This window comes from Anas platyrhynchos, chromosome 7 (assembly GCF_047663525.1).
Source record: "Anas platyrhynchos isolate ZD024472 breed Pekin duck chromosome 7, IASCAAS_PekinDuck_T2T, whole genome shotgun sequence".
In the NCBI taxonomy this organism is placed as follows: Eukaryota; Metazoa; Chordata; class Aves; order Anseriformes; family Anatidae; genus Anas; species Anas platyrhynchos.
Genome location: NC_092593.1, coordinates 10,921,555 through 10,936,644, shown reverse-complemented (window position 1 = coordinate 10,936,644; position 15,090 = coordinate 10,921,555). Strand labels below are relative to the sequence as shown.

The following is a 15,090-nucleotide window of genomic DNA, read 5'->3' as shown; positions in this document are numbered from 1 at the left end:
ATGAAATAGATGTACTGGGGAAGAGGAATCACCACCTTCCCTGCCTGCTTTTGGTCACGTTGGGACTGGGGACAACCCTTTTCCCAAGGGTGCCCTTACTGTCACAGCCAATGGCAGGTGGCAGGCATCTCGACTGAGGGCAGCTTGAGGCTTCAGTTCTGTTTTAAGTAGTAGGAATCGGAAATTTTGGTTAGGGTTCAAACGTGGAAGTTTGAGTGCAGAAATTTCCCATTTGTGCCCAGTATGACAGAGCTAAAGATGAAAGCTGGGCCTTTTGCTACTAAGGGTAGTTCCAAAAAGAGAGAGCGCAATGTTCCTAACCTTTCTTTCCAGGAGGGAGAAGAGACTAAAGCTGCTGATTATTTCTTTCTTTGCATTCACACTCTTCCAATGGCCCTTGTGGTAGCTTTTTCTTGCAGTCTTTCATAGGAAAGTCACCAATTCCATCTCCCAGCTTAATTCCCAGCCATCATAGAGGATATTCTGGTCTGCTTTTTGCAGGTTGTCCCCATTGGAATTGTTACAGTCTGTCCTTTTAGATTGTACTCTTTCTTATGCTCTTTTCCTATGAATCATAGCTGATCCAGTTATAGAGATGATACTTCCATGTTTGCTAAAAATAAAAAATAACCTCAAATTTCAGAACAAGATATTTGCTCTTAGAGATCTAGACTCAAATTTGGTGGTATTTTTTTTTTTTTTATGGGGTCCTTAAATTGACATCTTACGTGAACAATTTTTCTATTTGCCTTATCTCTTTCACAAATTCTAACTTGACATTTTAAAATGATCCTTTAGCCAAATAGAAAAGTACTTCTGGTAAGTCAGCATATGGTAAAGAATATCCTAGAATCACTTCACAAATATGCCAAGCTTGTGTTCTGCAACTGTTAGGCAGGTTTTTTTTCTTCTGATTTTTTTTTTGGAAGAAAATCATTTAATATAGGAAGATACTAAAAGATAAAGTAAAAATCCAGTGGATTTAACCAGCTCATCATTTCTTCTTTAACGTAGGGTTATCTATGTGTTAAATAAATAATTGTCAGTAAAATTATTCAGTATGTTAATATCAGGGTGGAGGAATTTTATCAGCAGATACAAGCTTTTCATTTTTGTTGCAATGCAGGTTATACTGAAAGTATCATTCAGCCTGCCTCCAATGGATGCTTAAAATTTGTTTTCTTATGGTCAGAGAAAAAATGTGGAGGTTTACCTTGTGAATCGTGTTGTTGTGTGTAAATTAATGAGCAGGTGTTGATTCTCAATAATTTCCATGTTATGGGTTTGGTAGTCCTGTGAATGAGTTTGTATTTTTGTGTGCTGTCCCTTGGGACACTCCTGAGAAAAATACAGTCTTTTCAGGAAAGAGAATTTTAATTACGGAAAATACTACTTTAGGAAGGAAAGGATCATATCTGATAGCTAGAATATGCCAGCCATTTTGAGAGAGAGAGAGAGAGAAAGACACACGCACACACACATGCACGGCAGAAGTGGTTCAGTTTTATAAGGATTGCAGTCTCTGTCATACTGGACACGTGCTTGACATGTGAATACTAATTAGTAGCGCTTTGCCAGCTCTGGGGCTTATTATTCACTTCTCAACTTAATTAGGATATTATTTGAATTGTAATTATCAACCGTATATGTTGGTCTTCCCAGGTAATAGTGAGCAGTAGCCATGAACTATAGGATGTCTTTAAAGAAAGAACCAGGTGAAGGATGTTTCTTTCTCTGTTTTGTGTTTATTTCATGTTTGAAGTCTTGAGAATCAAAATTGGCTAAGGAAACCTACTTTGCTTTATACTCCAGCAAGATTTGGGCCTTAATTTAAAATGCTTGTACTGGGGAGGGGGCAGGAAGGGGGAATCACAAAAACATGAGATTGTTTCTATGTGGTTTTATTGGTAGAAGTTAATCCTTCATTTCAAAATCTGTTGTTATTGATCTCATATCAGATTGCAATTAAACTGTTAATCATTATGTGTCCTGTCAGAAGATAGGTGAAACATTGCAAAAAATATGTATTTCTTCACACAAATGAAGGGAGGCTATGTGAGAAATGGCTGTGCAGTGCTGTAGGTAAAGGACCCCAACCTTTCAGAGTTGTCATCTGGTGATTTTCAGGTGTCAGACAAAGAATTTGCATAGTAAGACACAGACATTGTTTTCTGTTGGGCCTAGTAATTCTCTTGTGCGCAAGTTTGCAAATTCTTTTTCATTCATGAAGAGTGTAGCCTAGAAGGGAGGAAATATTTGAAGTTGTCTGAAAACACAGCATTAATTTAAATTCTCCCTGTGTCTTTCTGAACTCTCTAATAGAGAAACTCTCTCTGCTTTCCAGGCAGAGTAATTGACGTGAAAAAGCGTAAGGCATTTTTCCAAGAGAGGGTGAATTCCACCAACTATTCTGGGATTAGAGTTCTGACAGGCTGGAAGTGGCAGAATAAAATCTGGTGGCTCAAATTGCTACCAGCCCTGGATGCCTACCCTGCTGCTGACACATTGCTGCCCCTGAGGCAGAGATGTCTGATTCACTTCTGCGTTGATTCTGAAACCACTGCAGTGTTGAGCCAGCGCATTACAGCCAGCTGAAATTAATATCTGCTAGCATTAATAAACTGGGCTAAGCATGGTGTGGGCTCAGGAGTACGCTCATAACCAGATCAGGTGTCCCTACCTCCAGGGTTGCAGTAGCCATCAGAAAGGTTGGAGATAAAACTGGGGGAGGCGAGGACAGTGACAGCTTCAGCTGTTAGATTTTAATCTGCTGCTTTGTCTGCCAGCACTCCTCTTCCCTACCCTTTGCCTAAGACATTGGACTGAAAGACCGTGCTATTTCTACACACATTTCAATGACATTTCTACACACGGCGCCCTACTTCTGCACATTGTGGGCAGGCAAGTCCCTCTGAAAAGGGATCATCACCTGAGAAGGACCACCCACAATTTCTGGAGTAATTCATTAAGAAAGTTAAAAGTCATCAGGCCTTCTGTCACCAGCAGATTTGAGCTGGAACTTGCTGGTGAAAAAAAATGTATTTGCATGTTTCAAATTAGATGAATATCATATGCAGAAAAGAATCTGGATGGGATAAACAAATGGCAAATATGTTTAATTATGAACGCATCAGAAAAGTGCCTTAAGACTCAGACTGAGAGAACGAAAACCAAAAAATGTACTTTATTTTTAACTTGGGTTCTTTTCTGCAATTTAAGATGAGTGGACAAAAGATTCCCACAAATTGAAAGCATCAAAGAAGAGAGGAAGCAGTCCTGTTCCCTTTTGTTAGAAGACTTTTGTGCTGATTAGAGTAAGGCCCGAATTGTTCTTCAGACAGTTCCTGGTGCAGCTTCTAGATGGGGATGTATTCTTACCTTTGGGGGAGGACATTATGCTTCAAGAGTTCTTTTCAACTGTGCTAGCTTTGATTCTAAAGTGTGCCTGCTTCTACTTTGATGCTCAACATGTGCAGTGTGTTCCCGTGCATCGGTAGGTTATTTCTCAGAGGCTGGCGGACACAAGTTTTTCTCCTATGTTAATTACGTGCAGGATCCTGAACTGCAGAAATGATTTTTGATCTCAGTGAGTGTAGGATGGGGCTCGCTCTTGTGTAGATGTACAGGTGGAAAACACAAGTGATGTGAATTTCTGTTAACTGCCACACAACTGCAGTGCTCTTACAAGTGGCTGAGGTGTGGGCCTTACCTTCCGTGTGGAATCAAACCAGCTTGTGTGTGTTGTGCTTGCTTACTCATACATTTCTGATGGCTTTATTCACCTAACTGTGCTAATGTGAGGAGGATTTGATTCTGTATTGATTCGATATGTAATGTAGAATGTAAATATGCGAACTAGGTCTGAACTAACACAGCTGTGTTTTTAAAAAGAGCATTGTATTGTTCATACCCTCTTTGCTTATTGCTTATCAGGTTTACTAGAAAGCAGTACAAGGCTAAAACCTCATGAAGCTCAAAGCTACAGAAAGAAGGCATTGTGGGTTTCCTGGGTCTCCATTATTGTCACACTGGCTCTTGCAGTGGCTGCTTTCAGTGAGTATTGGGAATATTTTAAATCTTCACACCTCTTTCTTTTTTTTTTTTCCTTCCTTTTTTTTTTTTTTCTCCTTTATTCTGTTTGATTCCCAGAATTTTTCAGAATCTGTATGGAAGCTTTCTCATGTTTTTTCTTTGCAACTGCTAAAAAGGTTTCTCTCTAGACTGCCTGTGTCTGCATGGTGCTTATAAATTAGTAAAACTGTTGTTTTTTTTTTTTCTGCAGAGAATAGGGTTGTTGAAGGTCAGAGAAAGAAACAGGAGATGTTCATTCCTGTTAGCATTTATGTATGTGGAACTGTTCATTTTACAGAACAGTGTAAAAAAAAATCATTATGGAGTGGATTGCCTTTAACCAAAGGGGTCAAATATGATAAGCCTTAATCCACCTGGGATTCATGGTTGGAACACCATAATAAACGGCAGTGAATTATAAGGGGGAAATATATAATTTTTCTTACACTAGCAGATAACCTAACAACTTGTTCATGTGAAAGAGAAATACCAGCCTGTTTTTAAGCCAGTGTTTTTCCCTAAGTTTCAAGACATTTGTCTATTTTACCTTTACACAAAATTTTGAAAAACAAACAAACAAAAACCCCTTTATTTGGAAAAGTGAAATATATTTATTTTATTTCAAAACAGGAAAAAATGCTGCATTGTGTAGATAAAGATATATTTCAGTTCAATGCAAAATTTTAAACCACTAGCATTCAAACTTAGTCAGCTGAGGAATACTACATTCCCATAAGAACCAAAAGAAACGTGGAGTCTGGATCAAAATCTTTGCAATGGCACATTCTTTGTTTAAAAGAGGAAAAAACAAGAATTATTACATGTGTATGTTTGTATAAGCAAAAGGAAAGCTCTGTCTAAGAGACAAGGCATCAAAATGATGGTTTGATGTCTCAAACCATCATTCTTCAGCTTGAAAAAGACACTTGCATTTTTTTTGGAAGCTGCAGCAGCATGTGTTTTATTATTCTAATCTGCAGTGTTCGACCTGCTGCTGGAAGTTGGTGTCAGCTCCCAGGAGAGATTATTAGAATCTGACCAAATGGTCTCTGAAACCCAAAATACATTACTTGGAGCGGTTTTTATGGAAACATAGGTACAACAGCTTGATTCAAAAAGCAGAGAAAAGAGCAGGAACACTTAAAAGCAGAGTCTAACACTAAAGAATTTGAGCATTAACAAGAAAGCAGGGCACCAGAGTTTCCATTTTGTTCTGCTTCATGAAAATGCAATAGTCTGTCTTTTGTACTGCAGCAACATAAAACTGTGTTTTAGAATATATTTAATTCCTTTCATATTAACAATATAATTTTAGGAAATATTGAGAAATAGCTTTATTTTATTTTAAACTTAGGTCAGATTTGCAAGATATAAGCACAAAAAGAGCAGTTAAACCACTCTATTTCTTTTAAAAAGGTCTCTTAACATTTTGTAATTTAGTTAGGTTATCTGCTATCTTTATTTATTTTTTTTCCCCTCTTTATTTTCCTTATTTGTGTCATTCTGGTAGTGTTTAGAAATCCTAACAACAAATAAAGGCAGATTGAGTAGTCCCTGCCTGCATGTATATTGTGACTCAGGTGGAATGGTCATTGAAGGACTGCAATCAGCTATGTTTATGCAATCTTTCCTCATGGCCTGAAGGGGTTAAATTTATGAAGAACAAAAGAGGAAGCAGCACACATACATATTCAATTTGTAGGGGATCTCTTAATAAACAATTGACAGTTAACTTATGTGCCACTGAACTATTGTCAGGGTGTTTGGTATGCTTAGTATTAAAACTTTTTAATCTTTGAGGAAAATGCAGTGGTTCTAGAATCATTTTGCTCCCCCATGCAATTTTGCAGTTGTGTTCAGTTTATTGTCTCACATCTCTTTTGCTGTCCTTTTAGCAGGTTTTTCTAGCCACTCCGTGATCTGGGAGACATGTCAGGTTCCCAGAGTTTGCTGCCTGTTTTATATAAATGACTGGTTGTCACCCTGGGGTGTCTGACACTGCCAATTCTTTGCAAACACCTGCTATTTAAAGTATCCTGCTTCCTTTTTACGTCTTGTCTGTAATGGTAAGGTGTTAGCAACATAGCCGTGATGTGCAGTGAGAAATGGGAACCTGCTGTAATTGTCAGGCTACACTGACGCACTCTCACTACTCTTTCTGATTTCCTCATACGGTCTTTATGCAAATTTCTGGTTTATACTCTTACAGGCCATAAAATCCTTTCTTCTGAATGTATCTTACAATGCTGCTTTGCAGCTGCAATTGATATGGTGAAGATACTGGGCCAGGGAATTGGCATTGCTTGGTAACTGCAGCTGAAGAAATGGGGCACCTGGAGGACAGGAAAAATGCTAAGGAAAGTGATACTTGTTGCACGGACTGTGTGCAGAGTGGGGAGGTGGTTCCCAAGCCTCCTTGTCCAACCAAGGATTTGTAACTAGACTTCCTTCCCTTTTTTTATGACCTTTCCTGTCACTTGTGTGCTGCATCTTGATTATGTCCAGCCTTTCAAAGACCAAAGTTGCTTCCCAAGCTATTTTTGCATTAAAGTGTGTTGGAATAGCTGCTTTACATTGGTGTGAGACGTTTCCTTCCAGTGGGATTACAGTGCCCCAGCTGAACCCTGATCTTTTGCTTGGTAATATTGAAAGAGACTGATAAATCTTGAGTTGATCTGAATACATAAAGAAGTTCCTTATTTCAGTAATGATCCGTGGCACTTGAGGCTAGAGCTCCACTGAACTCTGTGTGACTTATTAACTTATTATTAAAAGTGTGACTTATTATTAAAAGTACATATGGTCAAAATTTCTGGAAAGATCTATTCTTTTTTACTGTCAGGTATTTAATATACTTAATTTTACTGCAGAATCTCTGTGCTCTTAAGAGACCTTTCGGCAGCTTGAGCTGCTGTCTGTAAATACCGCTTCCTGTCTGCAGAAGCACCGTGCGGTAATTGTCGTGGTCTCCCTAGCTCTGGGTGCTGTTGAAGACATTGCTTGCCAGCACAAGGTTGCACAAGGCTTCTATAAAGTCTTTACAGACTTCACTTTGTAAAATCCTTGATGTTAGCAGAGCCCTCTGGTGCTGTCTTCAGCGGCTGTAAGTTAGGCTTGCTTAGGATCAGCTCTGTGTATTCTGACATTTGTGGGTTTTGTGCAACATGTTTATGATCAGATACTAAGCAATGCCTGACAGATAAGTTCATTTCCCTTTTGCTTTCTATATTGCCTGAAATATGCATGCTTGTAGAGTTCTCATCAAGAGTGTATTTTCATTTTTATAAAAACAGCCGTAAACTGAGACTGGGCATGGTGAAAGTTACTAAAATCAGCATTAAGTTGCTGCTCAGCACCCCAAGTAAGTACTGGAATAATCACCTTAACATAATTATTTCTTTTTGCTTCACAATAATACAAGAAAAGAATCATAGCGTAGTAAAACATTTTTATAATGTATGTATGTGTAGTATAATGGTGTGATCTAAATCACTTTGTAATAACAACTATAATTTCTCCTTCCTGTAGCTGCAGTGTTGTAGGTTCATCTTGAGCCTCGTTTCAGTGTCATAAGAGAGGATGAGGGATTATTACAGGTGGAATGGAACTTTTGTGTTTTGCAACCCATTGTTCTTAGTTTCTTGACGTTTATGTGACTAAAACCTAATTTTGAAAAAAAATACAAATACGTCTTTTGCTGTTAGAGTTTATTTTCTGCCCAATGAGCTAATCTCTGATCATATTACCAAAGCAGAAACCAAACTCTCATTCTGCCTGGTATTTCTTGTCCCGTTTAGACTTGTGATTCACAGAACGCGTTCTGTTCATTCATCTTTTTGATCTAATTAGCTAAAATTGTTTCGTAACAAATGGAGTGGTCATATCGATATGTCAAAACAACGTGTAGACCAAATTCTGCACTGCAAGCTCCCTTTGTAGCCAGAGATTAATTTAGATTGTATGTCAGCTTCGTAAAGGGCAGTGGTCAAGGTGGGACTTGAGTCCCAGTGAGGTCAGAGCATGCCTGAATAGGCTCTGCATGTTAATGCACGACGGGAAAAGTTGACGCTGGGCTATTTGCAAAATGCTGGGGAAATAGCAGGCAGGTTGTGGAATCCATCCCAGTTGCTTGATGGACCACAGTTGCTTGTTTTAGACCACTGTAGACATACTTGAGGGCTGAGCTTTGTAGAAATCACTGAAGACTTTAGTGCAAGTGATATGTGTATGATCTGAAGTTTCACCCTGGTAACTGTTTAGGCTGGTGTAATAAATATGCACTGTTATTTTGAGAAGGTGAATTCTATTAATCTGTCCAGTGTTACAGTTGCAAACTTGGTAGCTATAGTTCTGTAAGTGGAAGTATTTTATAGAATTAACTATTGGTCCAAGGATCAGACATTGCAAGAAAATGCAGAGAAACTGATGTTCTGATTTTGTATGCAAAATCGTTTGTGTTTAAACACGAATTCCTGACAAATTGTTTATTAAAGCAAACTTTCACATACTGGGATTGGAGAGGCATTTTGTTTGAAATGCAGGGAAAATGAAGTTTTAGGATAGAGCTTGCTTTCAGACAGGAGGTTCATGCTAGCTTAGACTCCGCAGACATTGAAATGCCAACAAACCTTAGAAAGTCTGGATCCGGGTTCACTTTCCTCATTCAAATGACTAAACTGAGCCAGAAAATCTCATTTTGGCTAGCTGTAGGACATGGTTGCTGATTCTTCTCCCCTATTATGGTACTCCAGTGCAGTTCAAATGGAGTTACATGGACAAACACTGGGCAAGTGAAGACATTGTCCTCTGGATGCTTGGATGTGGATATATTGATGTCATCTGTCACTCCTCATCTCAGACATGCTACACATACAACTAAGTTGGGGAATGACTGTATTCATTTAGTAATGAAAATCTGATTTTCCCAGTGATCCATTCCTATCGTTGCTAGAAAAATTAAATATATGCAGACTTTGCCTTGTTTGCACAATACTTAGTATGCCCTGGACGCAGCTGTGAATAATAATACTAATAATGAATGTAGCTGAAGGCTCATGATTCTGAGCCTCTTTACTTTGGTTATCCAATCCAACGGTCTTTAAAGGTCATTGAATTTCAGAAAAATGCTGGGCATTCAGAACTCAGGTTGGTTTAAGAGCGTCTCAGCTGGGCACCTAAACAGAATTCTCCAGGATCACTGACCACATGGCAAGTCTTGGTCTTTGTGTTTTCTCTTCTGGGAGCTATAAAGCATTGCATTTCTCAGTCCTAAAAATCTGAATTTTTTTTTTTTTTTTTCAGCAGAACATTTGTTGTGTCTATTGAGAAAGTTACATTTTATGTCACAATGCCATGCAGAAACTTAAAATGAAGTCAAGGCTAAGTACAAAATAGAACCTCTGTGTGATAGTATGCAGATCCCTCATTTTGCATACTTCTCAGGGCATTTAATTACATCATTTACAAAAAGGCAGCTGCTTCATGGTTGTAGTCTCACAGAAGCGTTAATGAAATATAGAATTTAAATTCCCAAGGTAGAGTTCTGATATTGGTGACATTTGTGCAGCCCTATTGTGCTCCTTATAGCTGTATTACTACAGTTGAAAACAGAGCTTGGCCTTATATCATATGATATGTAATATCTAAAGGACAAAAACCGAATTGCCTGTGCAGCACTGGCAGAAGAGAGTCTTGTATAGGTCAGTCTGTACTTAGTAACAGCAAAATACAATTTTCATTCACTGAAAATGAAATGAGAAGCCAGTAAGGGCCTGTCTTTTTTTAGGCATACAAAACTCTAAGTGACTTTCTTGGTAGGAGAAAATAGCATATGGATGTCAAGTTCAAGACTGATGACTGCTGAACAGAAGTATGGGTCTGAAATCTGCAGTGCTTCACACGTCATGAAATCTTCTGCTGAGCTGATGGGCAAAATGATGACAGAAGTCTGTGAAATCTAGAGTAGCATAGAGGCAGTAGATGATCTGTATCTATATACTTAAGCAGTAAAGAAAAGTAAAAAATTATTGCTGTGGTGAAAGTTTGTTAAAACACCTGAATTCATTTTTAAATGCTAACCTTTACAATATAAGAGCCTGTTGTATTTTTGCATTAGAAAACTGAAGCTTAATCATTCCTTTATCTATATGCTGATTCCTTCCTGATGAGAGAAGGTGATCCCAAGGAATTTTGAAATTAAAATCTGGTGGTAATATTGAGGGAAAGCCAGCACTATAACATCATTTCATATAGAATAGGAATCCTCAGGTATGTTAGATCTAAGGTATGTGGTGTAAAAATCATAATCACAATTCTGTTCCTTTTATTTTTCCTTGCTGAGATTCAGAGCTTTGTTGTGCAAGACTCTGAAATAAGTCTAGGCAATACCTAGTCCTGAAGAACTATAATCGTTTTTAACATCTATTATATAATATAAATCTTATACCATACAAAATACCTTTATATATAATATACTTATTCTAATATATATTATTCCTTTATATTGCCTATATAATATTCTCTTCTAGTACCTAAAGGGGGACTGTGGGAAAGCAGGAGAGGGACTCTGTCAGGGAGTGTAGTCATAGGACAAGGAATCATGGTTTTAAACTGAAAAAAGGTGGATTTAGGTTAGATATTTGGAAGAGATTCTTTACTGTGATGGTTGTGAGGCCCTGGACCAGGTTGCCCAGAGAAGCTGTGGCTGCCCCATCCCTGGAGGTGCTCAAGGCCAGGCTGGATGGGCTTGGAGCAACCTGGCTTGGTGGGAGGTGTCCCTGCCTGTGGCAGGGGGTTGGAACTGGATGGGCTTTAAGGCCCCTTCCAACCCAAACCATTCAGTGATTCTGTATTTTTACATAATATCATGAATATATTTTCGTATTACATCATGAGATTTTAGGCACTTGCAATTCAGCCCTGAGTTCTGCTGTCGGAGTTCTGCTGGGTTTCCACTACAGGCAGCCTTGTGTTTGGTGGTTCAGAGTTTCCAATTAGGAGAGTGCAGCTGGGTGGCAAGGTACAGTGTGCAGGTGAGTAAGGTAAACAACAAGGGGGTGGTAAGTAATTGGGCTGCTGTTGGGCATCCTGCTCATAGCCCTCAGAGAATTACTCTGTGCCATTAGAGATAGGTGTAGATGCAGACTCTTTTGTGTTTGGGAAGAGATGAACTGAGTATTTAATGGGGTGGGTTGTAGGCCCACCAGGTGGTGAAGGCTGATGGGTGTGGGGATGATGTGCCCTACAGCCATCCCTAGCCTGCAGCAGAAGAAAAACGTGTGTTTTGCCTGAAAGTAGACAAAATATTTAGAAAAAGAATGGATATTAGGTTTATTGCATGTGATCAGTATTAACCATTGTACATAAAACCCCCTGACTTTTTTTTTTTGGATAAAATTTAGTTTAAATGATTCTCTAGTACAAGTCTGAATTGCTGCTCTGGCTTTTTTTGGCACATCACGTAGACAAGTGATTATATACCTGCCCTTGAAGAAACATGACTGCAGTCTTAAAAGTCAAACGTATTTTCAATCAATTGATGTAGTATCAGTTCCCCACAGCAATAACTTGCTTATCACACACTTAGCCATTGCACAGGGGCACAAATGTGTTAGCAGGCTGCTTTATGAACGCCTGATGTACCAGCAGAGCTTGCTTTTCATAAAGCATGAGGATTCTTCTCTGCTCCCCTCAATTAAAACCTGCTTCTTTGCTTATTGTCAACGATGAGCTTGTAACTCTTTGTATCTGGAACTGAAAATCAAGAGTAATGAAAGAAAACAGGCGTTTAATATTCATTGTGCATTGTCACTTCATTGTTTGATGTTTGTGAGGTCCTAAGTCACTACTGAGGTATGACAAACTACTTGGGCAGCAGGGAAAGGGATGAGTAATGGCTTTCTTTTCTTTAGGTTTTCTTTACTTCTGCCAGAAATTTTTAAAGATGAGATATTTTAACTTGGTAGACAGCAAAATGTAAAACTTGTACCGGATTTGAACTTTTAAATAACAACTGGTTTGATTTGTGGGGAGGTTGGTAGCGCGTGGTGTTTACTTTTTGGCACCCACTTGCTGGGGTTTTTCGCTAGGAGTGTTTGAGGTCCTTTTGAGGTCTGGAGCCTGTTAGATTTTAATACTTTTCAGGACAGATTTTCATTTCCAGATGACTCATCTCGTTTTGGTATGGCTGCACCATAGGAGGAGCTTATTACCAGTGGAATAATCACATAAATAATGTCTGCTGCTTTACAACACAGCATCAATCCCAGCAGCTCTGTTTACCACGTCCCGGCAGAAACCCTGCGGGCTGGCTGACAAACGTGCTCCCAGTGCCAGCACCAGGGGAAGTGGGTGCCTCGGGTGGGCTGGGTGGTGGTGGAGGAGAAATCTACTTACAGCAAAGGGTGGCGTGCCCCTTCTGGGGTTAATTACCCAGCTTTAACCTCAGGATGCGTTTGTTTCTGAAAATACCAGCAAGACTGTAAAACTAATGTCCTAGGTACTCCTGTTTTTTACCTGCTATGACACTTTTTAAGGAAAAGCAATACTAATCTTGTTTGAAATACAGTTGTATAAATTAATCTAGTATTTATTATTATTTTTTTTTTAAAAGATCACTGTATGTCATAAACTCTGATTGATCCTCACTATGCTCTGTTAAACTGCTGGGCTATTTCAGTGTAGTGGTGGATGCATTTCTGGCATGTAGCAAACAATCTGCATGTCTTTTGGTACAACTACTATCAGTCCTAGTAGAAAATGTTACACAAACAGTAGTCTAAAATAAAAATAGGCAAAAATACTTTTTTTATTTTATTTTTTCTTCCCATTGAGGTGATGGTGCTTTGAGGGTAAGGGTCTACAGTTCCGATCTCTGTTTTACATTCCCAGATTTTGATAGCCTCTCAAGCAACTGCAGTGTCAGTTGGTCAATTAGCTCAGGCTGAAAGCTGGGAAGACTTTGATGCTTTGCATTAAAAGGGCAGTATTACTGGGTCAAATTAGTTTTGTTCAAATAAGGATTATCTTAAATCTTTGGTAAAGATTGAAGCCTAATGTCTGGAGATAAGGCAAGACAAGTTAACTTTTATTAAAACGCTAACCTTCATTTGCAAATTAGCCTTCTCTGGGGAAAAAAAAAAAAAAAAAAAGCATAAAGAGCTCCTGTGTATCTCTTCTGACTTTCTTGTATGACCTGTTACTGTCTCGTTTTCTCTGCACGTGCAGAAAAAGGGAAAGAAAAGCTCAACTTCAGAGTGAGAAGAAGCTGATTAGTCAGTGCTAAGTCAAAGAAGTGACCAGAAATAACCAGCTGGTATTTTGCTAGACATAAAAACTGCAGAGGCAGGGGGATAGTCTGACAAGTAACATAAAAATAGTTAGGCAAGAGGCACAGTGCCTTCCAGGAACTGATGCAAAATAAGGGGCTTTTGGTACCTGCACCACAAACTCTGCCTTTCTGGAGAGATCTCTGGGCCATTTTCAAGCTAGGTGCAATGCTTAGAACGTGAGTAAGACCTACTGCAGGACTGGATCCTCAGCTGAATCCTAAATGAAGTTTTCTCATCAGGTCTGAAGTCTCTGTATCTCCTGCCGTTAAAGATTATGCATCAGGGAACTGTTACGTATGATGTGTCTTTTCAATATGTCAAGGTGAAGGAAATGAACCTTTAATCACATTGTCCTCGGATCCCATTTTTTAAAGAAATGTATCAGTGACCAAAAGATAGCAGTATTCCCCCAGGCTCTGAAAAGAAATACTCTCAAATTTTAGAGAAAAGATCTATTGTCATTCAGTGGGAGATTTAATAGGATGCAAATGCAGCCTGCAGTGTCAGCTAGGATCTGTAGCTGGGCAAAATAAAAGTAGTTCCTTGAGTTCCTGTTCTGGTAGGCTGATAGACAGCTTTGGTTGAGATGGAATGGAAATACTGAAGTCCAAATTAGAAAGGAGTTACTCAGAAGTAGGATTTTGTGGAAACTGCCTATTTTACTGTGACTGAAAGAATGATGTGTGATCCTGCCATGGTAAGAATACTTTTCTCAAAGCAATGAATGGCTTTGGATATTTAATAGTAGGTTGGTGCTGGGCACAGTAAAATTCGCATGTAGTGTAAATGGAGTTAATCACAGAAAAGTGTTTCTAACTGATCCATGGAAAACATCGGGCAGAGCTGAGTAACCAGCATCAGGCCTGGCTAGTGCTAGGGAAGCCACTGGCAAAACTGCTAATGATTTTGGTGGTAAAAGTGGTGGTTCCTAACTCCATGGCTAATGAGTGCAGGGGTAGAAGATCGCTTCCTACCTGCTTGGCTGAGGAGTCATGAGCAAACTGCTGAGCAGCACAGGCAGCCCAGACTGGCAGGGTTTGATGCTGATCAATTTGTGTGTGCGTAAGTGCACGCTGCTGGGGATACAGGAAGGCAGACCAAAGGCATCGGTCTCGGCTTGTTCTGTAAGCGAGTGACTGAGGGCTGGATGTAGCCTGCAGGACTGCTGTCTGCCTCCCCACTTGACAGACCCCGCTGTTAACATATATCGGGCTATAATGCCTAACTGTGTGGAACTAATCGTACCCCAAAGGGCCCATTCGCTTGTTCTTCTTTGTGGCACATTAGAAACTGATAATAAACTGCGCATCCTTTTTAGTTAGCATGACTCGGTATTTCTGTGCGTAATTAACTGCAACAGGAAAAAGAAAGATTATTTAACAATCCTCTTGCTAGACGTGAAGAAATAGGACAGCAAATTAATTTTTACAGATTGTTAGTTAAAGAGGTAAAATCCATTATGGCCCTTTTACTGTGTGGGCTCAGATTGCGTGAAGACCTTTGTTACTGCTGGTGCGTGTGGTTTTACAAATATAAGAATCTGCTGTTGAGATGTGGGCAGAAAAATGACCTGATCTGGTGATTTTTGATTTCTGGTGAATGCTCAGGTGAACAGTGCTCAAAGGGAGTTTCCCTGCCATTCTCCCACCAAGGGATGCTCGTTGGGTTAGCATATGTACATTTCCCTGCT

At 39.3% G+C, this 15,090-nt stretch overlaps 1 protein-coding gene across 2 annotated transcripts in view; it reads left to right on the top strand.

Moving 5' to 3' along the window:
- TMEM163 (transmembrane protein 163) overlaps positions 1-15,090 on the top strand; it is a 96,609-nt gene that overhangs the window by 1,286 nt on the left and 80,233 nt on the right. Inside the window, exon 2 of one of the 2 annotated variants that reach the window (XM_027461505.3) lies at positions 3,934-4,053. The exons of the other annotated variant lie outside the window; for it this stretch is intronic. Within the exon in view, the coding sequence (XP_027317306.3) occupies positions 3,934-4,053 (120 nt within the window). The remainder of the gene's footprint in view (positions 1-3,933; positions 4,054-15,090) is intronic. 2 annotated transcript variants of the gene reach the window in all.